At 42.9% G+C, this 26637-nt stretch overlaps 1 protein-coding gene and 1 long non-coding RNA gene across 9 annotated transcripts; one reads left to right on the top strand and one right to left on the bottom strand.

Annotated features, from left to right (window-relative positions):
- Positions 818-10570, bottom strand: LOC110432235 (lysine-rich arabinogalactan protein 18-like). The gene is made up of 2 exons (XM_021452240.1): positions 10252-10570; positions 818-1164 (listed from the first exon to the last, which is right to left on the bottom strand). The coding sequence occupies exons 1-2, from the start codon at positions 10568-10570 to the stop codon at positions 818-820; spliced, it is 666 nt and encodes a 221-aa protein (XP_021307915.1).
- LOC110434375 lies at positions 17084-19831 on the top strand. 8 transcript variants are annotated; one of them, XR_002451813.1, is made up of 5 exons: positions 17084-17332; positions 17443-18167; positions 18990-19089; positions 19160-19211; positions 19323-19831. It is a non-coding gene; the product is annotated as an uncharacterized LOC110434375 (long non-coding RNA). The 8 variants fall into 8 exon arrangements; XR_002451811.1 differs by having other exon boundaries at positions 17090-17332; positions 17443-19089; positions 19323-19451; positions 19539-19831; XR_002451816.1 differs by having other exon boundaries at positions 17090-17332; positions 17443-19089; positions 19279-19451; positions 19539-19831.

Below are 26637 nucleotides of genomic sequence, written 5' to 3'. Positions count from 1 at the left end.
GAGGGGATTGGTGTGGACGATTGCCTTCTGTATGTTTTAGTTGTAGAGATACATGGTAAGGAAACTTCAATTTCAACATCAGCATGCCCCTAATGCAAGTTCAAATCAGCACGTAAGCAATTTTTCAAAACTGCAGGCACAGATCCAGTAAAGGAGTAAAGGACATGAGTGTGCACATGACCACATGTACGCATGATAATCTTTGAAAGGGATCAAAGTTAGCAGGAATAATACTTGCATCCTACCAAGGTGACACCCGAGGAGAAACATTTTGGTGAGCAGGTTGGGAGGAGTAACACAAGCAACAGGTTTTTCCTCAACGCCAAGTGAGGGAGCCATTATGGTCAGGACTCCATTATTAAGAAACCAATGAGGAAGAAGGTTACGACGGGATCTGCTTGCTCACCAATGCCCTTGATGTGAGGAGCAACGATCGCCACCTCCCAGAAAGATCTCGCAGCAGCACAGCAACCCACACCCATGGCGGCACGGAGTAGGACAGGGCGGGGCAGGCAACACGCGAGTTGTGCGGGGTGGTGGTGGCACACTGGCACGTCGTTGGGCCAGCGCGGCTGGAGCATGGTGGGGCAGGGGACGCGGCCCCATGGGGCGAAGGCGAGGAGCAGCAGAACCATGGCGGCCGAGCGGAAGGAGGGGACGGCGGGAGGGCCTCTATGATGGAGGCAGCATAGAGGTCGCAAAGAAGCTTTGGCCATCTCGATCTAGTACCTTCTACGTCACGAAGCTGACTGACTTGGGAAGCTCACTTTGCTTGAGATGGCCAGCCACGATTCGGCGTCCACCCTTGGAGCGGAACCTAGGGTTCCGGCGTCCAGGTTGGTGCCCCCTGCACGGCGCACGACGGCTTGGTTGGTGGAGCGGTGGCGAAAGGGAGCGTTGGAGCGGTGGCGAAAGGGAGCGTTTGGAGCGGTGGCGGCCGGGTGAGAGCTGGAAGGCGAAAGGGAGGGGAGCTCGCCGCCACCGCCGGGTACGGAACCGGCGCCGTTGGTGCCGGCGGGAAGAAGAAGAACAAGATGGGGATGGGGACAGGGCTGGCGGTGGGTGCGGCGGCGGGCGTGTTCGGAGGGTTGGCGAGGGTGGAGGAGAACTTGGAGAGGGAGGACTCGTACGAGAAACGACGGCGACGGCGGCTACGGGGAGTCGCTGTGAAAGTTTTGGCCGCTGGCTACGGGAGTCGTTGTGAACGTTTCGAACGGGGGCGAGGCGAGGGGAGTGGTGTGGACGATTGCCTTCTGTATGTTTTAGTTGTAGAGATAGAGACTAGCACATAAAGTATAATTTTCTTTTTAAAAAAACTAGATCTAAACAAATATTAGTATGATTTATGATTACACATCTATTGAATAGAAGAATATACAATATAATCAATAGAAAATATGAGTCTAAAGTTATATAGCACATGTATTAGTATATAATGAAATTTCAGATTTTCTTTCGGCCACCACCGAAATTACCGAAATTCGCGAAATTTTAGTGTTCGGTTCAGTGTATCAGGCCTTCTTTAGTTCATGAAAAGAAAATATTTAGATATCACATCGGATATGCAGCATATATTTAAAGTATTAAAAGTAGACTAGTAAAAAAATAAATTACATAGCTCGTCTGAAAACTACGAGATAAATTTATTAAGTTTAGTTAATCCATCATTAGCATATATTAGTTATTGTAGTAATTATGTCTGATCATGGACTAGGTTTAAAAGATTCATTTTGTGCTTTATAACCAAACTGTATAATTAATTTTTTTCTATATTGAATACTCTATATGCATATGTCGAAAAATTCGACAATACAAATGAAAAATTTGTGGACGGAGACGCCTGTGTATACTCGTATTAGTTGATGTTCTAGGCTAAAGGCTAGTTTTCACAAAGCCTGACGTTCTGACTCTAATAGGTACGTCATTGACACTTTTGCCTCTAGGCCTTGTTTAGTGCTTAAAAAATTTTGCAAAATTTTTAAGATTTTCCGTCACATCGAATCTTTAGACACATGCATGAAGTATTAAATATAGACAAAAATAAAAACTAATTGCACAGTTTGGTCGAAATTGACAAGACGAATCTTTTGAGCCAAGTTAGTCTATGATTGGACAATATTTGTCAAATACAAACAAAAGAGCTACAGTATTGATTTTGCAAAATATTTTGGAACTAAACAAGGCCCTAGCGTGCTTGTGGAGCTGCGTCTCTTCCGCTGCCGTATTATTCATCGCTCGCACACGCGTGCTCTCCTCGAGGTCGCCCTTTATTCATCGGTCATCGCTCACATGCAACATGGCACAGTCTTCCACAGCTAGCAAGGTCACCTCCTTCATCTCCCTCTACACTCTCGCCGCTCGCCGCTCGCCTTGTCGTTTAAGCAAGCAAAAGGAAAGCAAGGGAGGATGAGGCACTTCAAGCGTCGGACATGTTGGGCATTTAAAAAGATCAACCAAGAACCGAGGCGTTGGACCTGCAAAGCAAGACAAACGTCGACGAGCACGCGTGCAGTGGAACAAAACTAACGAGGCTAATAAACGCGCCTCATCGCAGCTGAACCAATAGTTGTGCCATGTAAAATCGTGCAGCAAAATACTTTACCTCACCCAGGTATTGAACCTTTGCAAAATATGAATAGTACCACTTTCGTTTCTATTTGACAAATATTATCCAATTATGTACTAACTAGATTTAAAAGATTCGTCTCGTCAATTCCGACCAAACTGTGCAATTAGTTTTTATTTTCGTCTATATTTAATACTTCATGCATGCGTCTAAAGATTTGATGTGACGGAGAATTAAAAAATTTTGCAAAATTTTTTGGAAACTAAACAAGGCCTATAGGCCACACCCCACTAACCACATGAGCCTTTGTTATTTTTTTTGTATGAAATACACTCGCAGCCTCATTTAATATGGGCAGACAGAAAAAATACTATGACTCCTTGGTAAACACAATCTCCACTACTATATAATCCACCAGTTGTGAATTTGACTAAATGCACCCCATAACCTACTGCTACAATCATAAATTACACTAAGTACACTCAGATAATTGCACCCAGAAAGTTCAATCTTTTGAAATTAAGTGACAAGATTAACTATAATCTCTCAACCCCCTAACTCAATCACATCCAACGGTCATAAACGCTCGGATCAAACTCATCACTCACCCCATCCCTCGGCTAATCCCGCGCCCACCACACTCACGGCTCTCCCTCTCCCCCAACCCCGACGCCTTCTCTCCCACATGCGACTCCTCTCCCCTCCCTGCCCCATCGCAGTGGCTGCCTGTCACACCCGGATGTAAAAGAGCATTCGGGTGCCAAATCACATGTGCGCCAGGATCTCAAATTCACACACATGGACCGACATCATCAATGGTACAAAACACAGTGTTCAAACGAATTACATAAATAAGAGTAAAAGTACCATTATTACAAGCCAAATGTTTATCAAAGTGCGGAGGGGAAACATAAACTAAACTGTTCCATAAATAAAGGGAAAACTAAACGCCGACGTAGCAGGACCACCTTGCCACAGGAAGGTCGACGGTAGAACCACACGAGCCTAACAACCCGGAGACTCAGGGTAGTCCTCAGGAAAATCGCAATTGTACTCCTGATCGTCCGAGCAACCTTTAATGATTATAGCAAGGGTGAGCTCATGTCGAACTCAGCAAGCACAGACGGAAAGTAATGACATGCAAGGCTTAAAACAAGGTAAAGCTGATTTGGTTTGACTGCGGTAGCATTTTAGTTGAACACTTTTAGTTATGACTATTATTAGAACAACCTATTACTAATTATGAGTAGCATAAACCCAACCCTTATTTAGTGTAAGTAGTAATTAACATCTTTTAGAAGACTATCCTAATTATTATAGTAATCCAGGGATTCACCCCAATTATTAACACAGGATAGCAATCCTGCCAACACGGAATAGCCATTCCGCCAAAATCACGAGGTAGCAACCTCGCCAAGGTCCATCTCCAAGTAACCAGTGAATCCAATTTGCTCATCAAGTGAGCGTCTGGGCCGCTCGTGACCGTGAGCACGGCTGATATATCAGTTTTACACTCTGCAGAGGTGTGCACGTTCACTCCAAGTCGTGATTCCCATTTGCCCGGGGTCGCGACTCCCCAAAACACTTCCAAGGTGAGCAGGCAGGGTCTCACTACGAGACCTTTCACAGGGTCCAACTAATAGGATGCCACTCGCAAGTTTTTGCCGGGGCGCTCGGCAGTCGATACCCATAGCCATGGCGTACCGATCAACCGACAACTTAATATTCATTACCCAAGTTACTTCCTCACGCCTACCCGGAAAGTAACACCCTACTAGTGGAGGTCCTGCTAATTAGTCAAGCCAGAGCCATATAGCTTGGAGCTGCACTGTAAGTCCCAGGGGGCCGCTCCCTGACTAAGTCCTTACGGAGAGCAGAGACGGGTACGCCCGGCAAACCGGACCACCAACGGCACCCGCTCCCCCTGTCACCACCATCATCACGATGCTCATAAGCATCCAACATCGCCATCACCGCAGTGACCAAAGATTCAGCACAATTTAAGCATCAAGTTGAGTAGAGACTAATACTTGTTTAGGCATGTGTATAAGATGAGTAGAGCAGCTAAGCAAACCTAGTATAACCTAGTCTACCCAAATACATAACCCCAGGTGAGCAAGGAATAATAAGTAAAGCTAGTCATGTCCTTAGGGTTTGCATTCATTGGACACATGCATATAAAGTAAATGACATTAATGAGTAGGTTCAAAATGATCGAATGGTGTCTGCACTTGCCTTGATCGAAGTCGGTTTGCTCGAACTCAGCGGGATCCTGAACCTCTTCCTTCACGAACGTCTCGTTGGCTATACGCGACAATCATCAATCATAGGAACATTACATGCAAGGAAACAAACTTAATCAGAAACAGTACACCAAAGCATGCGAAAGCATAAAGCAACTGCACTACTGTATTCTACTTGATGAAACGAAACTATAGCGACCAGAATCACCTAAATCGGAGTTACGATGCAAAAGTTATGGCTAAAACAAGTTGAATGGCATTTCTGTAGATAAACTGAACTATTTTTCGTAATTAAAACCAATTAAAACTGAATTAAAACTCATTTTGGATTAAATACATAAATACCAACGGGTGCAGGGGCTAAACTGTAAAAGCAGGGGCATATTTTAAATGAAACTATAACTGAGTTGGATCGCGGGTTAAATTTGAAGAAACGCGAGGGCCTTTTCGTAAAAAGGCCAGGGGGCGCGCGGGACCGTGGCCGGCCTGGCCACGTGGCAGCGCGTGAATGGCCCGGTCCATGGCGGCGCTGTGGACCGGGAGGAGGGGGGCGGTCCACCGGTCCATGGTGGACCGGGGGAGGCGCGGGGCGGTGAGCCGGGTCCATGGTGGACCTGGCCGCGGGCGCTGAGCCGCGGTCCATGTGGACCGCGCGCGGGGCAGGCGAGCAGCGGGGCGCCGGCGGCGGCGCCATGGCCGGCCGCGGCGAGCTCGCAGCGGCGGCGCTGCGGGGCGCGGCGAGACGAGCCGAGAGCACGGGCGGGGTCGGCGCGACACGACGAGCGCGATGGCGAGCTCACCTCCGCGAAACGACGAAGTCAAAGAGAAGCTCGACGGCGGCGGTTTCGACGGCGGCGGCGCGAGCTTGGCGAGAACGGCGGCGGCGCGGATTTCGAAGCTAGGGTTCTAGGGGGTTCGCGAGCGGCGGCTGGGGGGCTATTTAAAGGCACGGCGATCCTTGGGGCGCGTGCGGCTCGGAAGCCGGGTGGCGGCGCGGACTCCCCGTCCGTTTCGGACGGGAGGTTGGGGACGACGGTGGGTCCCACCTGCGGGGCCCACGCGTCAGCGGCTGCAGGCGGGGGCAGGGGCAGGGGGCGCCGCGGGCTCTGCGGCTGGGCCGCTGCTGGGCCGTGCGGGGAGAAGGGGGGGGCGCGCGCGGGGGCTGGGCCGAGAATCGGCCCAGGTGAGAGCTCTCCCCTTTTCCTTTTTTTTTAATTTTCTTGCTCCAAAACAAAACAAAACAAGCATCAGCAAAATAAATAAAATCAAGAAAAATTATGCAGCAGCATGAATGCAAAAATCAAACACGTTTTCTACCTTATATTTATTTTAATTAATTTTGTAAATTATTTAATAATTCTCCAAAAATTCAAACTAAGCCAAAATTAAATCAAATTTAAACTAAATTTGAAATTCAAAAATTTGGAGTGTTATACTGCCGGACCCCGCTCACACCCCAACGTGCGAGGCACAACTCTCCCTCTCCCAGACGCCGACTCTCCATCTCCCTGAGGCCACACCCCATCTCCCCGACGCCCTCCCTCCCCCACACCAGAGTCTTTTACATATTTACCATCATAACGGTTGCCTCTCACCCGATTATCACTCTTATAATATGCCATACATATTTACCATCTTTAAGCGATAACTCTTACATTTAGACCACATTTGCACATGTGGCAGCCCAGACCGACTGACATGGTGGTGCTGACTCAGCATGGGCAGGAAAAATGACGATGCTACCCCTGGCCTCATTTTCTTCTAAACACAGCAGCATAAAAACCCCTCTTACAACACACGCCGACAGTGTCGCGCACCGGCCAGAGACGCACGCCGCCAACAACACACGTTTTCTACCTTATATTTATTTTAATTAATTTTGTAAATTATTTAATAATTCTCCAAAAATTCAAACTAAGCCAAAATTAAATCAAATTTAAACTAAATTTGAAATTCAAAAATTTGGAGTGTTATAAACCTACCCCCCTTAAAAGAATCTCGTCCTCGAGATTAGGATGAACCAGGGAATAACTGAGGGTATTTGGATATTAGATCATCTTCTCTTTCCCAGGTTGCTTCTTCCTCGGAATGGTGTTTCCATTGTACTTTACACATCCTGATAGTTTTAGTTTTACTCCTGGTAATTCTCTCTGCTGTGTCCAGGACTTTGATAGGACTCTCTTCATAAGTTAGATCATCCTGTAAATCCAGTTCCTCTAGTGGCAACTGTTCCTCAGGCACTCTCAAACATTTCTTGAATTGGGAGACATGGAAAACATTGTGCACGTTGGATAAACTAACAGGCAGTTCAAGCTCATAAGCCACTTCTCCTTTCCTCTCCAAAATCTTGAAAGGACCAACATATCTTGGAGCTAGCTTTCCCTTGACATTGAACCTCTTTAGACCCCTCATCGGAGACACTTTCAGGTATACATAATCACCTGCCTGAAATACAAGTTCCCTTCGTCTCACATCAGCATAACTCTTATGTCTAGACTGAGCTGCCTTCAGAGTCTGTCGGATGAACTGAACTCTTTCTTCGGCTATTCTCAATGAATCAGGGCCGAACACTTGCCTTTCACCAGTCTGGTTCCAGAACAATGGAGTCCTACACTTCCTTCCATACAAGGCTTCAAAAGGAGTCATCTTAAGACTAGTCTGATAACTGTTGTTATAGGAGAACTCAGCGTAGGGCAAACTAGCATCCCAACTATCCCCATACTGTAAAGCACAAGACCTGAGCATATCCTCTACTATCTGGTTGACTCTCTCTGTCTGACCATCGGACTGAGGGTGATAAGCAGTACTGAATCTGAGCTCGGTTCCCAAAGCATCATGTAGCTTCTCCTAAAACTTTGATGTAAACTGTGTACCTCTATCAGACACAATCCTCTTAGGAACTCCATGCAAACACATAATCCGTTCCATATACTTTTCTGCTAACTGATCTCCACGGTAGTTAGTTCTGACCGGTATGAAATGAGCTACCTTGGTCAATCGATCTACTACAACCCATATTGAGTCATAACCTCGTTGAGTTTTCGGCAATCCCACTATGAAGTCCATGCTGATCTCATCCCACTTCCACTCAGGTATCTTCAACGGTTGCAACAACCCTGCTGGCCTCTGATGTTCCGCTTTCACTCTCTGACAGGTGTCACACAATGCCACATATTCACCAATATCTTTCTTCATACCAGGCCACCAATAGTTTTGCTTCAAGTCCTGATACATCTTAGTACCTCCTGGATGAATAGAGTAAGCAGATTCATGGCACTCCTTCAGTATCACATCCTTAATTCTCTGAATATCAGGGACACACAATCGGTCCTTGTGCCAAACAATCCCTTCTTGATCAACTTTGAATCCAGGTGCTCTACCTTCCTCTATCAGCTTAAGTATCTTTTTGATCTCTTCATCCTCTTTCTGACCTTTTCTGATCTCTTGCTCAAGAGTTGGTTCTGTCCATGGAAGTACCTTGGGTATTAGCAACAAACCCCAAATTGAGATACTCAAATTATGCCAGTAGTTCCATCGGTAACTCTGTGGCTTCCATCATATTCACTTGACTCTTTCTACTCAGAGCGTCAGCAACTACATTAGCTTTGCCAGGGTGGTAATGAATCTCCAGTTCATAGTCCTTGATCAACTCTAACCATCTTCTCTGTCTCAGGTTTAAGTCATTCTGAGTGAAGATGTATTTCAGACTCTTGTGATCCGTGTAGATATCACACTTATGACCCAGAATATAGTGTCTCTAGATCTTCAGTGAATGGACCACAGCTGCTAACTCAAGATCATGAGTTGGATAATTCACCTCGTGTTTCTTCAACTGTCTAGATGCATAGGCAATCACCTTTCCCTCTTGCATCAGTACACATCCCAAACCTTGCTTGGAAGCATCACAATAGATAGAAAAGCTTTTAGTCACATCTGGCAAAGTCAAAATTGGTGCAGTAGTCAACCTCTTCTTCAATTCCTCAAAACTAGCCTGACACTGTTCATTCCACTTGAATGGCTTACCCTTCTCTAACAAAGCAGTCATGGGCTTGGCAATACTGGAAAATCCCTCAATGAATCTCCGATAGTAACCGGCCATTCCAAGAAAACTTCTGATCTCCCCAACAGTCTGAGGTGGACTCCACTTAAGAACATCTGCCACATTCTTCGGACTAACAGCAACTCCACCATTTGAAATGACATGACCAAGAAAAGACACTTCCTTCAACCAGAAGTCACATTTACTCAACTTGGCATAGAGCTGATGTTCCCTCAATTTCTGCAACACAAGTCTTAGGTGTTCCTCATGTTCTTCCTCATTCTTGGAGTAGATCAAGATATCATCAATAAAGACTACCACAAACTTATCCAAATACTCCATAAAAACTTTATTCATCAGATACATAAAATAAGCTGGGGCATTAGTCAATCCAAAAGACATAACTGTATATTCATAAAGTCCATATCTGGTGGTGAAAGCAGTCTTTGGAATATCACTGGGTTTAATCCTCAACTGGTGATATCCTGACCTCAGATCTATCTTGGAAAACACACAAGCTCCTTTCAACTGGTCAAACAAGTCCTCTATTCTAGGCAAAGGGTATTTATTCTTAATTGTGACCTCATTCAAAGATCTATAGTCTACACACATCCTCTGTGTCCCATCCTTCTTCTCTACAAAAATAACTGGAGCTCCCCAAGGTGAGGAACTAGGACGGATATACCCCTTAGACTGTAACTCCCTTAGTTGTTTCTTAAGTTCTTCTAACTCATTAACAGCCATTCTATAAGGTCTCTTAGATATGGGTGCAGTACCAGGTAATAAATCAATAACAAATTCAATCTCACGTTCAGGTGGCATACCTGGCAAATCCTCTGGGAACACATCAGGGAACTCTTTCACAACTCGAATGTCTTCTACTGACCCACTGCTCACATGGTAAACTGTTCCTTCACTGCTAGGTGACATAGAAACTCTGACCTCAATTTTGTTCCCACTAGGTGCTGTTAGAGCCACTGTCTTCTCAGCACACTGAATAGTACCCTTAAACTTGGACAACCATCTCATTCCCAATATCATATCTAAACCTTCTGAACCCAACACAATAGGATTGACAGGAAAATCTACCCCCCTTATTTTAATGCTCATTCCCGGACACAAAGTATTAGTATGCATCTTTCCCCCAGGTGATTTAACTAGCATGGTGTTTTGCATGGTACAGGTGGCTATACTATGTTTCTCAACAAACTGTGCACTTATAAAAGTATGTGATGCTCCAGTATCAAACAAAACAGTAGCTGGGCAAGAGTTGACAAGAAACATACCAACTACCACATCTGGAGACTCCTCAGCAGTTTCCAGCTTCACATGATTCACTCTTCCATTGTTGTTGTTATTCTTCTGCCTCTGGGGGCACGCATTCGCGTAGTGTCCAAGCTGACCACACTTGAAGCAGGTATTTCCAGTGGGGGCGGGGTTGACATTGGGCTTCATTGGGACAGTGTTGGAGTTCTGGCGAGAGCCTGATGGTGCTGGGGCATTCTGGCGAGGCGCCTGACTAGCGGGGCGCTGCACTTGGTTGTTGTTGTAGCGCTGGCTCGTCTGCTGACTCTGGTTGCTGTACCTGACATTCTGTTGCTGTCCTTGGTTACCAGACTGATATGCAGGGCGAGACTGAGGGCCCTGCTGATTGTTGTAACGGGGACGACTGGCACCAGCCTGCTGCTGAGAGGAGTTATACTTCCTCTTCTTGTCCTCCATCTTACGGCGCTTGCTCTCAAGCACCAATGCCCTGTCCACCATCTCCTGGAAACTGGCATACTTGACATTCGACATCATGTAGGACAGACCATCATTCAAACCTTCCAGAAAGTGGTCTTGCTTGTCTTCATCATTCTCCACTTCATTGGGGCAATACCGCGACAACTAAGTGAACTTGTCACGGTACTCACAAACTGTCATGGAGCCCTGCTTCAGAGACAGAAACTCCTTCTTCTTCAGCTTCACCAATCCAGCAGGCACATGATGAGTCTTGAAGGCGACCTTGAACTCATCCCAAGTGATAGTATCCGGGTCCTGATGTGCAAAGCAATATGAATCCCACCAGTCCTGTGCGGCTCCCTGAAGCTGCCCAGAGCCATACAGAACCTTCTCCCTGTCATTGCACTGAGCAATGACCAGCTGCTTCTCCACTGCCTTAAGCCAATCCTCAGCTTGCATAGGATCAGCTGAGTGGGAGAAGAACGGTGGACGTCCCTTCATGAACTCTCCACGCTTGTCCCTAGGTGGGGCAAACGCGTTGTTACCTCCTTGATGTTGGTTCTGATTCTGGTTTTGGTTCTGCTGCATGTGGTTCATAATATGAGCCATCCCTTGCATCAGTTGAGTCTGCATAGTCATCAACTGCTCTATGGTCATGGGCTGATTCCCAGGAGGAGGAGGGTTGGCATTAGTCCCGCTCTGATCATTGTTGTTGTTGTTGGACTGCCCATTGTTTCCTCCATTGGTGTTGCTCCTGGTGTGGACAGGCATCTGATGTATAGAAATAATATAATAAAATCAGATGCAGTTCATATGTGTAAACCTGAGCTGTAATGTAAACTGCAATGTGAAAATCTTTCCTCACAGTATGAACCAGCTGATAGTCACTTTCCTTTCTCAGTTGATAAACATAGTACTCACAACAGATGTAATATATAGATACTGAACTGATCATGATAAAGTAAGACTGATAAGATAAAGCGATTATGAAATATGATAAAGCACAAATAAAGGAGACCGATGATAACCCAAACTAACTATCTCAAATAAACTTAATACTTAATCTTGTTCTTGATGCGTTGTGGACATAACCCACAACTCATCGCACTCATTACAAAGAACCAAATCACACCATTAACACAATAATAAATCAAGTTCTCACACAGACCAAGCAAAGCACACTAAGCAAACCACTAAGCAATAGACTCGCATAACTAAGATCGTGCTAACGTTCTAAGCGTGGCACTATTTATTACTAAGCTGGGAATAGCTCCTATTCTATAGTAGTACGAGCGCTGGCATCCCCATAGGCTGGATCTTCACGAGGCGGAGAGAAAGCAGGCCACTTAGGTGAAGGCGGTGGCACTCCAGTGATCTGAGCCTCCAGCTGCGCTATCCTCTTCCTGGCGTCGTTCAGCTCCTTCCTGACTTGCTTCAGCTCCACTAGTGAACTGTTGAGCTCGGTGTTAGTGACCGCCACCAGCTTGACAGTCCTGTGCACGCGGGGGTCTTGCTCATCAGTGGTGGAAGCAATAGTCATCGCCAACTCTCCACGGCGACGGCGAGGGTAGTAGCGACGCTCATCCTGGCTGATCTCCTCGAAGAAGTGATCACGGTATGCGTAGAAAGCCTGGCGAGCAGCATCATTAATGCCCGCCATCTGGGTAGACCTCTCAGCCACAGCTTCATGTATGGACATGATCCTCAGTGCCCTCAACGTCGGGTTAGGCCTGCCGACGTGTGCCCAGACCTTCCAGTACGCCAGGTAGTCTGGGTGACTCCAGTGCTCACTGCGGTACTCCACTGAGAACATGCCATGTCCCAGCTGCTGGTCAAGGAGACGCTTCAGCTCGCTGTGGAAGAAACACTCTCCACCATCCCTGGTGCAGACTGTCACAATCCACCCATCATCAGCAGCAAAAAGTCCATCTTGACCTCCAGGTCCTCCAGGTCCACCGGGTCCTTCAGGTCCTCCAGGTGCATCCTCATCATCATCATCCTCATCATCATCATCCATGTCATCATCACCGAAGGGATCATCTCCTCCAGGTGCCCAGCAAGGCGCCCTTCCATGCACCACCAGAGCTTGAGGTGGTTGCTGTCCTTCATAGGGTTCCGCGTCTTGGAGGTTAGCACCGTCATCAAGATGCTGGTTAGGCTGGAACACGATGTTATCCACGCGACCAGTCAACGAGAACTCCACAGCTTGAACGGGGCGGAAACGGATAACGCTCTTGCGGCAGGTCAGGTGGCGAGTCATCTACTTATGCATAAGATCATAGACATGCAGGAAACGGTTAATAGATCATGACAATGATAGGTAAATGAATAACATAAATGAAGGTAAAAGTGTATGTGTAATGAAGATGAACCAAGATTATACAATGGATGGACAATATGAACTTTGGTGGTATTTATGGTAAGATATAAAAGCAAGTAATGAAGGTATAAAGTGAAAACAAGGTAATGGAATTTATTGTCAAGGCAGAAATAAAACATAACTCAAGTAATAAATGAAAAACAAGGAACAAGAAGGTAATATGAGTAGAATGATAATAAATGACAAGGTATAAAAGAAAGGTTCAAATAACAAGTAGTAAAAGTTGAAACAAGAATATAAATGCAATATGAGAAATAGAAAGCAATAAATGATAACAAGGTAATAAATGCAAGAAATAAGTGAATAAACTGAACTGTTAGTAAAAGTAAGTAGATAAGGCTAATAGATAAAGTCTAATGAGACAGGTTAGTAAGGTAGTTAATAGATCCAATGGTGTATTCCACCCAAAAGGGACAATCTAAACGGCTGTTTCTAACTAGGCTGCGTGATCCTACGGTCAACACGGCTTTGGTACCACTTCTGTCACACCCGGATGTAAAAGAGCATTCGGGTGCCAAATCACATGTGCGCCAGGATCTCAAATTCACACACATGGACCGACATCATCAATGGTACAAAACACAGTGTTCAAACGAATTACATAAATGAGAGTAAAAGTACCATTATTACAAGCCAAATGTTTATCAAAGTGCGGAGGGGAAACATAAACTAAACTGTTCCATAAATAAAGGGAAAACTAAACGCCGACGTAGCAGGACCACCTTGCCACAGGAAGGTCGACGGTAGAACCACACGAGCCTAACAACCCGGAGACTCAGGGTAGTCCTCAGGAAAATCGCAATTGTACTCCTGATCGTCCGAGCAACCTTTAATGATTATAGCAAGGGTGAGCTCATGTCGAACTCAGCAAGCACAGACGAAAAGTAATGACATGCAAGGCTTAAAACAAGGTAAAGCTGATTTGGTTTGACTGCGGTAGCATTTTAGTTGAACACTTTTAGTTATGACTATTATTAGAACAACCTATTACTAATTATGAGTAGCATAAACCCAACCCTTATTTAGTGTAAGTAGTAATTAACATCTTTTAGAAGACTATCCTAATTATTATAGTAATCTAGGGATTCACCCCAATTATTAACACAGGATAGCAATCCTGCCAACACGGAATAGCCATTCCGCCAAAATCACGAGGTAGCAACCTCGCCAAGGTCCATCTCCAAGTAACCAGTGAATCCAATTTGCTCATCAAGTGAGGGTCTGGGCCGCTCGTGACCGTGAGCACGGCTGATATATCAGTTTTACACTCTGCAGAGGTGTGCACGTTCACTCCAAGTCGTGATTCCCATTTGCCCGGGGTCGCGACTCCCCAAAACACTTCCAAGGTGAGCAGGCAGGGTCTCACTACGAGACCTTTCACAGGGTCCAACTAATAGGATGCCACTCGCAAGTTTTTGCCGGGGCGCTCGGCAGTCGATACCCATAGCCATGGCGTACCGATCAACCGACAACTTAATATTCATTACCCAAGTTACTTCCTCACGCCTACCCGGAAAGTAACACCCTACTAGTGGAGGTCCTGCTAATTAGTCAAGCCAGAGCCATATAGCTTGGAGCTGCACTGTAAGTCCCAGGGGGCCGCTCCCTGACTAAGTCCTTACGGAGAGCAGAGACGGGTACGCCCGGCAAACCGGACCACCAACGGCACCCGCTCCCCCTGTCACCACCATCATCACGATGCTCATAAGCATCCAACATCGCCATCACCGCAGTGACCAAAGATTCAGCACAATTTAAGCATCAAGTTGAGTAGAGACTAATACTTGTTTAGGCATGTGTATAAGATGAGTAGAGCAGCTAAGCAAACCTAGTATAACCTAGTCTACCCAAATACATAACCCCAGGTGAGCAAGGAATAATAAGTAAAGCTAGTCATGTCCTTAGGGTTTGCATTCATTGGACACATGCATATAAAGTAAATGACATTAATGAGTAGGTTCAAAATGATCGAATGGTGTCTGCACTTGCCTTGATCGAAGTCGGGTTGCTCGAACTCAGCGGGATCCTGAACCTCTTCCTTCACGAACGTCTCGTTGGCTATACGCGACAATCATCAATCATAGGAACATTACATGCAAGGAAACAAACTTAATCAGAAACAGTACACCAAAGCATGCGAAAGCATAAAGCAACTGCACTACTGTATTCTACTCGATGAAACGAAACTATAGCGACCAGAATCACCTAAATCGGAGTTACGATGCAAAAGTTATGGCTAAAACAAGTTGAATGGCATTTCTGTAGATAAACTGAACTATTTTTCGTAATTAAAACCAATTAAAACTGAATTAAAACTCATTTTGGATTAAATACATAAATACCAACGGGTGCAGGGGCTAAACTGTAAAAGCAGGGGCATATTTTAAATGAAACTATAACTGAGTTGGATCGCGGGTTAAATTTGAAGAAACGCGAGGGCCTTTTCGTAAAAAGGCCAGGGGGCGCGCGGGACCGTGGCCGGCCTGGCCACGTGGCAGCGCGTGAATGGCCCGGTCCATGGCGGCGCTGTGGACCGGGAGGAGGGGGGCGGTCCACCGGTCCATGGTGGACCGGGGGAGGCGCGGGGCGGTGAGCCGGGTCCATGGTGGACCTGGCCGCGGGCGCTGAGCCGCGGTCCATGTGGACCGCGCGCGGGGCAGGCGAGCAGCGGGGCGCCGGCGGCGGCGCCATGGCCGGCCGCGGCGAGCTCGCAGCGGCGGCGCTGCGGGGCGCGGCGAGACGAGGCGAGAGCACGGGCGGGGTCGGCGCGACACGACGAGCGCGATGGCGAGCTCACCTCCGCGAAACGACGAAGTCAAAGAGAAGCTCGACGGCGGCGGTTTCGACGGCGGCGGCGCGAGCTTGGCGAGAACGGTGGCGGCGCGGATTTCGAAGCTAGGGTTCTAGGGGGTTCGCGAGCGGCGGCTGGGGGGCTATTTAAAGGCACGGCGATCCTTGGGGCGCGTGCGGCTCGGAAGCCGGGTGGCGGCGCGGACTCCCCGTCCGTTTCGGACGGGAGGTTGGGGACGACGGTGGGTCCCACCTGCGGGGCCCACGCGTCAGCGGCTGCAGGCGGGGGCAGGGGCAGGGGGCGCCGCGGGCTCTGCGGCTGGGCCGCTGCTGGGCCGTGCGGGGAGAAGGGGGGGGCGCGCGCGGGGGCTGGGCCGAGAATCGGCCCAGGTGAGAGCTCTCCCCTTTTCCTTTTTTTTTAATTTTCTTGCTCCAAAACAAAACAAAACAAGCATCAGCAAAATAAATAAAATCAAGAAAAATTATGCAGCAGCATGAATGCAAAAATCAAACACGTTTTCTACCTTATATTTATTTTAATTAATTTTGTAAATTATTTAATAATTCTCCAAAAATTCAAACTAAGCCAAAATTAAATCAAATTTAAACTAAATTTGAAATTCAAAAATTTGGAGTGTTATACTGCCGGACCCCGCTCACACCCCAACGTGCGAGGCACAACTCTCCCTCTCCCAGACGCCGACTCTCCATCTCCCTGAGGCCACACCCCATCTCCCCGACGCCCTCCCTCCCCCACACCAGAGTCTTTTACATATTTACCATCATAACGGTTGCCTCTCACCCGATTATCACTCTTATAATATGCCATACATATTTACCATCTTTAAGCGATAACTCTTACATTTAGACCACATTTGCACATGTGGCAGCCCAGACCGACTGACATGGTGGTGCTGACTCAGCATGGGCAGGAAAAATGACGATGCTACCCCTGGCCTCATTTTCTTCTAAACACAGCAGCATAAAAACCCCTCTATTGATAAAAAAACACAACAACATATTTCATTTGCACACAGACAGCAACATAACACAAGGATCTGCTGTGTTTTTTTATGTTGCTGTGTTTTTTTATCAATAGAGGGGTTTTCATGCTGTTGTGTTTACAAGAAAATAAGGCCAGGGGCAGCATCGTCATTTCGTCTGCCCATGCTGAGTCAGCACTACCATGTCAGTCGGTCTGGGCTGCCACATGTGCAAATGTGGTCTAAATGTAAGAGTTATCGCTTAAAGATGGTAAATATGTATGGCACATTATAAGAGTGATAATCGAATGAGAGGCAACCGTTATGATGGTAAATATGTAAAAGGCCCCCACACCATCATGATGCCAGGGCTGCACGCCGCCAACAACACACGCCGACAGTGTCGCGCACCGGCCAGAGACGCACGCCACCAGGGCTGCTGGCCGGATCTCCATCGACACCGCCCCTCAGGCCATGGATGCAATGGCGTGGGCCTAAAAGGCAGCCATAGGAGGGCTTGAGATGCGGCGGCCGACGCGGGTTTGGGATGTGGCGGCTGCAGCTTCCATGACGACGGCCACTAGGTCGCCAAGGCTGCCGGCCACCAGGGTATGATTTCTTATTCCGTGAATATTTGATTGTCTCAGGAATTAAGATGCGTACAAAAAGTATTAGTTTTCTTTTTTTTTGAAATCTAAGTGCTAATACTTGTGCCACAGCTCACAGGTGTCGTTACGTACAAGATGATTTTTGGCTTCGGCTGATTTGCTAAACCCAGTTCTATGGGAAGCTGAAAGATGTAAAATTTCTCCTCAAGACTTGTGATTAGTTGGTAGTGTAGCATTGTGTGCTAATTTAATTTGATTCTTCACTTCAGGATTTGTGCACAATTTCTATTGTGGGATTTCTTTATCTATTTACTGGAACAGTTGTAGTCGTTTGTTAGCACGACAATATAACTTTTAAGGTTTTGCCACAAGAAACGTTTTGTTTAATATTCCTCACTTATGTTATCTTGGGTTTCACTAATGCCATTTACAAATTTGATCTGGTGACATTTCTTCATAAAGAGATGCAGAAGAATATCCAAATTTCCTATTCCATTTGTACTGAATATTTGGTTGGAAAATGTCGATGTAATCAGAATGAAATGTTGCCACTAATTATCAATACTCCTAGCTGGGTCATGCAAGAGCTGATTTGCTTGGTCATGCAAGAGCTGATTTGCTTGGTCTTACCACTTACTTGATTAAGTGATGTTTTCTTTTTTGTATTTTATTTAATGCAGGTGGTGGTTTTGATATGCTCATAGAGATGCTAAGGTATATATGACCCTGATGGAATGTTTTGGCTAGATTGTGGGCATGCAGGACTTAAAATGATTAACAAGATATCAAAAGGCTTTGCTTTTTTTATCTTTCACATAGAAGCAAGATGCACAAAGGTTTGTCTCAGTTAGAGTGCCTTGATAGCTTGTCTCAGTCCTTCCTGTGATCCATGTGTTGCAGCCTGTCGTACTTGGGCCTTTTTTTTGTCTGGTTCATGGTTTAGGGTCTCTTCTCTTTCTCAGTTTATTTGTTTATTTTTTGGTAGTTGATATCATGCTTCATAATTATTGATTACCCAAGTTCCAAGCTTGCAGGGAACTAGCAAAAAACATAACGGGCAAGTTATCTGTAAGTAATTAGCCGTTTTTCTTTCAATCAAACTGAAGAAATTTGAAACCTTCTTATAGTTGTTTTGTTTCTTGAAATAATTGACGCTAGGTATGTCTTTCCGTTTATTTATAATATAATTTGCTATTGGCAAGTTATCAAGCCTGTAACACTGATGCCTCATAAGTCCATAATGTCTGGAATAACAAGAGCAACTCATGAAACCTATAATAATTAACTAAAACCACATATTTTGTTATGGTATTTTTTAGGAGCATTATGACTATGTCAAGCCTATAATGTTGATTGGTTCAGGGGGAAAGGTTATCCATTGGTATGTTTATCATGGTTTTTTTTGGCAGCAACCGGCAAGAACTCATCAGCTTTTGGTTCAGCTGATATTGAATAAGCTAGAAAGCAATATTGAGAAGTTTACTTTTGTATATGGTTATCTAGGATTACCAAGTTCACATTGATTTTGTATTCTACCTGTTTGCTTCATCTCTATCCACTAACCCCCTATTTCCATACAAATGTTGATTCTATAACTTTTCAATTAGTTTGCAAGTGTGCTGATATAGCAGAACAACTAACTGAGATGCCATTTGCAGAGTCTATAACTTTTCCATATCTCTATGCCACAACATACTGATATAGCAGAGTCTGCTGGAGGTCTAGCTGTAGATGCCATTTGCAAGTGTGACATGTAAGGTAAGATATTTCCATGATCATTTTTGGACAAACATGTTTCTTTTGTCTAACGTGGATGGCTGTCATGTAGTGTTATTCTTGCAGGCATTAAGCAGAGCAGTTGCTAGGCTAGCCTGACTAAGGTAGAACATCTGTGAGCTTGAAACAACCATGGAACTATGTTTAAATTTGACATTTTATATTGGACAGGCATGGTTTAGAGGACTGAAACTTCAGTTTATCAAATTGGACAGGCATGGTTCAGGGAAGTTATAGAAGAAGAGTCCTCGATGACCTCTTCCCTTGAGCAAGTGCTTCAATGCAATTCTGAAGGGGAGTTCCTTGAGCTTGTGACTATGGCCTTGGATTTTTGCCACTGAACTGTATGACATGATGCATAGCTGGTACTTTCATGGTTGTTTCCATGCATGGTTCACAAACTGAAAACTCACAAATTATTACCTTTATAGGAATATTGAAATATGAATTGGCAAGAAGGAAATCAAGGGTAGCAAAAGAAGGTCGCCAAGAGCTTTGTTCTCTGTTTGGAGTTCAATATCACTAACTGAAAATATTTGAAAACGTTGTTATTAATTCATAGCTACCTTGTGAGGTTATGATGAGTGAATGCTTATCTCCCTTTTTGCAAACTGAAAGCTATTACTTAGTTGTGCATGCTGTTGTAGTTCTACACATTCTGAATTGTAAACATGGATGTTTTGTAACTTGTTGATTTAGTTATCATGATGCCGTAAAACTTCCTTAAAAATGTCTCATTTTGTGAATCAGTTCTTGGCCTCGTAGTTACTTGAGCATGCCTCAAAGTCGATATGTTAAATTTATTATGTGACAAAATATTTGGTTATACAATATATGAGACGTGAATCTTAATAAATTCGATTGTTCCTTTGTTATTTACAAATTGTATCCTAGTGGTGATATGAATATTTTGGTTGCTTAATTTGCATTTCTCCAAATTTTATGAATATTCTATGTTAGATGGTTAATACGAGAAATAACTTTACTATGTATTTTTATGTAAAAGTGTTTCGCAGATTATATACATGCTCAAATATAATTGTATAAAAGTTAAACTATGGAATAAAATTATTGGTTCTTTTCATATGCATCTCTAGATAAAACCGTAGCGTTAGCACGGGTATTATACTAGTTATGTTTTAAACGTCAACTAATATGGTATGGGTATGGAGGGAGTATGTGCGAGCAAGGATGAGGATCACGGGCAACACGTTCACTATTGGGCAGCAGGATGAGTCGGGTACGCCGCGCGGACGAGCCAATGGAGGTTACTGCGATGACTGACCGTGATGGCGCAATGCGATCAGGCGACCACCGCCCACGCCGTGAATCGTCGTCGATGCGGCCCGACGCCGCAAGCACCTGGCCGTTGGGGGGCCGGCGCGAGGACCGACGACGAGGAGGCGGCGGCGCCCCCAAGCTCTGAGCTCTTCAGTGCGGGATCGAGGGAGGAGTGCCCGTCACGCTAGCGGCGGCGGATGGCCCGACCGAAAGGCTACCGCGGCTGCAGGCCAGATTGAAACCGCACGTGAGAGCCTTAAATACCAATGTACCCTCTATGATAAAAATTATATTTTATAAATAAGCCTCCTTTACTAATTAGCTAGAAAATAGAAAAAATAAACATATAATAAAAATATATTTTTTATAAATAGTCTTCCTTTCTTAGTTAGCTAGAAAGATAGAAAAAAATAAATATCTAGAGGTACCAATAGTACTTTCTCAACAATTAGATTTACCATTAAAATATATTTATTATGATACTTATCATGTATCGTAAATATTAGTATTTTCAAAAAATAAATTTGAGATTGGTTGATCTTTTGAAAAAGAGATTTACATTGTTATGAAGGGGTAGTTTTCTTTAATGCAGACATCTAAGTTTGTCACTCTTCGAAATAACAAAAGTATGAGTATACTCCCTCCATATCAGAATTAGATGACGTTTAGGACATGATTGTACTTACCAAGGAGTCATTAATTAGAGGCTAATCTTCCAGTTCTGCCCTTATTAAATGGAACCGAAGGTGTTTCCTAGACATGAAAGATTCTCTTCTCTATTGGTTACTGGGGCTGGTTTCAAGGCACACATGAGGCGAGGGCAAGGGTTCGAACCTTGTGGCTTGCGCTTTTGTTCTCTTGGATGTCACATTTTGCATGGTGCTGGAATTTGCGTTTTTGGCGCGATTTGCAGGCCAGTGTCCGTCCGTCTACCAGACCACGCTCTATCTCTGATGTTTGTTTTTTTTATTCATCCTCCATCGGTTCTTATTTTTTTTCCCTTTTTTGCACAGGTTTTGACTTGAACTTGCCATTAGATGAGTATGGTGCGGTGGATCTCAACTTCTTACAAGGAAACATTCATGGTAAGCATATTTTTTCCCTATATTTAGATCATGACGTGGAGTAGCTTGCAGTCCCAAATGTTTTTTATTTCCTATATTTAGAACATGGCGTGGAGTAGCATGGGTCTGTTGCTGCTTGCATGCGTGGGTCTGTTGCTGCTTGCATGCTTGCGTCCGTTGGGAGCAGGGACCGAGACGTCGTCTTGAATGCGAGCATGCGGCTGCAGCGGAACAGACGGACGGATGCGACAACAGATCCAAGGGGTATTCGCGTCAAGTTTAGTGTGTTTAATCCAGAACGTCAACCTTTAAGAAAATGGCATGGGTGCCCAAAACGTCACCTAATTGAGGTATGGAGGGAGTATTTTTTTACTCGCCTTGGGATATGTATAACCTGACATGTAAAATTTCACCTGGTGGATACATTTACGAGAGCAATACCCATCGGGTTACACGTAGTCATGCGTACACACCACATGTACATCAGATTTTTAGACAGGCAAGCAGGCTTGAAGCCATGGTAGAAAATATTATTGGTTGATTTGTTGTAAGAGAAAAACATTGATAGATGGCTGTTAGATTGGACTGTAGAGCTAGCCATGTCTATTTAGGCCTCATTTGGTTGCACTTGTATTTACTATAGTTTAACACATATGGATCGGAAAGACACGAGTATAGCCAAACAAAATTTTAGGGTAACCTAGGCATATATATTCTCTTAGCCATCTCAGCATGGTGGCACCGAATCAATAGAACTCATTACGTCTCGATTAGCAAAGATTGTCAAGAGGGACGTAGTGTTTTTCGTTATGAATTTTTCAATTTCTCACGACACATGATATATGAGCAATCATGTTAGCAACGGAGATTGGTAGAGGAGAGCTGGAAGAAGTTAGACAAAGAATTGGAGGAATTTAGGACCTGCTTGGTTGGCTATCCAAAACTGCCATGCTAAAGACTTGGCAAGAAAAAATCACCAAAACTGGGGTAGAAATTTTTACCACAGATTTGGCAATGCTAAATGTGAAATGTTAGCAAATTTTGGTAGCAAACTAAATATATGTCAAAATTTTAACTTGCCTAAGTTTTAGTAATCATAATTTGGCTATCAACTAATCAGGCTCTCAGTTCACAGCAGGCGATAAACCTGGGGGCTGCTACAGTCCGCCCATTCGGACCGGGGCCACCGTCCGGCAGCTTCCCGCCTATTTTTCCCGCCGCTTGTATCGCATGTAAATTTTATTGGCAGCTGTACGGTAGACAGAGGTAGCATTTGATTTTTAACGAAACAAAAAAGTCAAAACTACTAAACCAAATATTAAAATTAAATTTTCGATTTGACCATCGAGTTTCTTGCAATAAATCCTTCAAAACAAGATCTCACATGAATATATTTAGATAACTTTTTTTAACAAACATTTATTTTATAAAGATAGAACATTTTTTTTATTTATCAGAATGATGTTCTAAGTTCAAAAAAATAATGTTCTATCTTTGTAAGAAGAGTGTTTGTTCATAAAATTGGTATTATAATATACATAAAAATAAATATATAATAACATAAATAAAAATAATAAAATCTAGAGAAAAAACATAAGACAAAAAAATAAAACATGTTATAGAAAAAATTAAAAGAATATCACATAGATGCTTTTTAAATATCCTAAAAATATGCTATAGAACACCACATGTATACTAAACGAACATCGTTAGAAATACCATAGAACATCACATATATATTATGGGAACACCAATAAAATACATCACATAACAACATATGTGTAGTAAGTGAACATCACTAACTATATCATAGAACATTACTAAATAGAATATAGAACATCACATATATTATGTGAATATTACTAAATACATCATAGAAAATAAAATGTATATTAAGTGAACATCACTAGATATATCATAGAACATTACTAAATACAATATAGAACATCGCATATATACTATGTGAATATCACTAAATACACCAGAGTATTATATGTTTAGTATGTGAACATAAAAAAACACCATAGAACATCTAGTTTATAATTATTAGTAAAGAAACAAAGAACATTACATGCACAACATGCGAGCATCAAAATAATAAAAAAATAAAAAAATAAAAGAAACATAAAATATAAAAAATTAAAATAGTATTAAAAAAACATAAAACAAAAAAATAGTGAAGCATGAAAATATAAAATAAATGAAAAGAAAAAACTATAGAAAACATTAAGTAAAAAGAGAAAAAGAAAAAGAGAGAAAAAAGAATAAACATAAAAACAAAATTAAATGAAGTAAACAAAAAAAAGAAATATGAAAACATAAAAAATCGCATGAAACAAAAATAATAAATTGAAGCAAGGAAAGAAAAATAATAAAAAAAGGAAAGGAAAGAAAATAAAAAGAAAAAGAAAAAATAAAGATAAACAATTTAAAAAATGAAAAGAATAATAAAAAAGCATGACATTTATACACCACATAAACATTGCAAAAAAAAAAAGCATCATAGAACATCACATCCCATGAAATATAAAAAAAAAGTTAAACATCAAAAAATTAAGTAAGATAAAGTAGAAAAATAGAAATCTATAAAAAAACATAAAGACAAAAGAAAAGGAGAATACAATATAAAAACAATAAAATAAAATAAACACAATAATAATTAATGACAGTAAAGTAAAAAGTGTAACAGATTAGCGTCCGAAGCAAAAGCAGTTGTTCGGCAGGACGTCCGTGCTAAAAAATGGCACTTCGCCCATGCGCCGGCGCTGAAAAACATAGGTTCGCCCATCGCCCGTGGACGGCGGTTGCGAGATGGCAACAAACAGTTTGTGCAGACACAAGGGCTAAATATAGTATAAATAAAAAATAATAATAAATTGAATGAAATAAATACAAAAAAATAATATCGATCCACGCGCTTGTATGTAGTTTTTTTAGTTTTTCTCTATATGTAACTAATATCAGTCTACTAAAAGGATTGAACAACTACTACCCTATAGGATCATCCAGAGGCATTTGTTGTGCTTCCACCGCATGCATACCGCAAAAAACGATCCAATAAATACCTTCATAACTAGCGCTACATTAATGTGTTGGCAAATAAAACAATAAAATAAATAATGAAGAAAGGAAATAGAAAGTAATAAGAAAATAAAATAAAAAATAAATTGAAGCAGAAAAAAGGAATAGAAAAATAAAGAAAGAAAAATAAAAAAGTAAAAAATAAAGATAAAATAAACATAATAAAATAAAAATAAGATAAACAAAAAAAAGTAAAAGTAAAATTAAATTGAAGCTATAAAAAGAAAATAAGAAAAAAAGAAACAAAAAATAAATAAAATAAAAATACCAAGAAAAAAAGAAAAAGAAACATAAAGAGAAAGGAAAAAAAGAAAACTAGACAACAGCGAATGAGAGGGAAAAAATAATAAAGAAAAAGAAAAGAAGATAAAATAAGGAAAAAAGAAAAAAATAGGAAAAAAAGGAAAACATACGCACTTACCTGGGGATGAAAACCGTCGCCGTGCATGCGAGTAGCGGCTGCTCACGTCCACGCGCAGGAGGACGGCCATAGCGCGGGAATCATCGGACCGAGCCTCCCGTCCGAACGTTCGGACGAGAAAAATGCCGGATAAACCTTGTCATGAGAAGGAATAAAAGGCAGCTCTTAATTAAGGAGCACGGCAGGCAATAAACCTTGCTAGGAGAAGGAATAAAAATGTTTGTGGGCGTTGTTTAGTTGACCTAAAAAACTAAAAACTTTTCAAGATTTTCTGTCATATCGAATCCTGCGACACATGCATAAAGTATTAAATATAGATAAAAACAAAAACTAATTGCACAGTTTGCAAGAGATGAATCTTTTAAGCCTAGTTACTCCATAAGTGGATAATGTTTGTTAAATAAAAACGAAAGTTCTACGGTATCAAAATCCAAAAACTTATTCGATCTAAACAACCTATTTTACATTTTTATTACATTCATGACGCCACACATGCAAGTTCCCTCTCTTTTAAATTTTAATCCGCTCTCTCTCTCTCTCTACACGCTTCACTCTGGGTGAGACGTACTCTAGATGCCTGTTGTTAGGGGTGTTTGATTTGGGTGTTAAGTTTAATGGGCTGTAGCATTTTCATTTCATTTAGCAATTAGTATCTAATCATAAATTAATTAGGTTTAAAAGATTCGTCTCACAAATTATTCTCTAGTTGTGTTTTTAATTTTATAAATAATCTGTATTTAATATTATATATATATGTGTCTAAATATTTGATGTAACGAGAGTTAAAGTCTACCGTGACGAAGAGGGCCTTTATGCTGGGTCACACGCGCACGTCTAGATGCTTGTATTATGCTGGGTCAAACGCGCATGTCTGGATGCCTATTATTATGCTTGCAGTTGTTATGGGCCAGGCCTGCTAAAGTATCATCTAGACGAAAATATGATAAGTGAAATAAAAAATATTTTGTTTACTAAAATAAGCAATACAACTTGTATTGACCATATAGAGCATGGTTTATCTATTCTCAATAATCTATATCTATATCTATATACCTACTACTAAATTGTGAAAATTTCAGTCTGCCAAAAAATTTTTCTGCCTTTCGAGTCCGCCTTCGCGAGAGATTCCGCTTGCACAAGGCGGGGGACCGAAGTGCGTGCACGTGGTGTATGGACTTGAGGGCGTTTTCTGCATGGAAGGGGATGCGAGTCCACGATGAAGAGGAGGTGGCAGTGTACGGTGTTTTGGTGGACGCCGCGCTCGGGCTTCCGGGCTCCTCGCGTGAGCGTGAGGCAAGGTGTGGAGCCCACCCTGTTGCTGCTCTGACACCTGGAGTGCGAACCTACAGGCTACAGCCCTCTCTACCTGTCCAATCAGAGACGATATGCGCGGTAGCATGTGCCATCGGTGCGTACTGTGTGCACACCGCTTTTATTTTGGTTCTTTGGATTTTGAATCATGTTTAGTTCCTTTGTTAAATTTAACTTTTCTAGAGTTTCCAATGCAAAATCTTCTATACACATCAAAACACATTGAAAACAAGAAAAGTATAAGGGCCTAGGTGCAAAGTATTCCTACTTTTCTTTGTCTAGAAATTTTCTAAGGTTCCCAATACAAAATCTCCTATACATATCAAAGCACATTAAAAATTGATAAATGCGTAGTAATTCATAAAAAAATCT

Source organism: Sorghum bicolor, chromosome 1 (genome assembly GCF_000003195.3).
Source record: "Sorghum bicolor cultivar BTx623 chromosome 1, Sorghum_bicolor_NCBIv3, whole genome shotgun sequence".
Taxonomy (NCBI): Eukaryota; Viridiplantae; Streptophyta; class Magnoliopsida; order Poales; family Poaceae; genus Sorghum; species Sorghum bicolor.
This window is presented reverse-complemented; position numbering and strand designations above follow the sequence as displayed.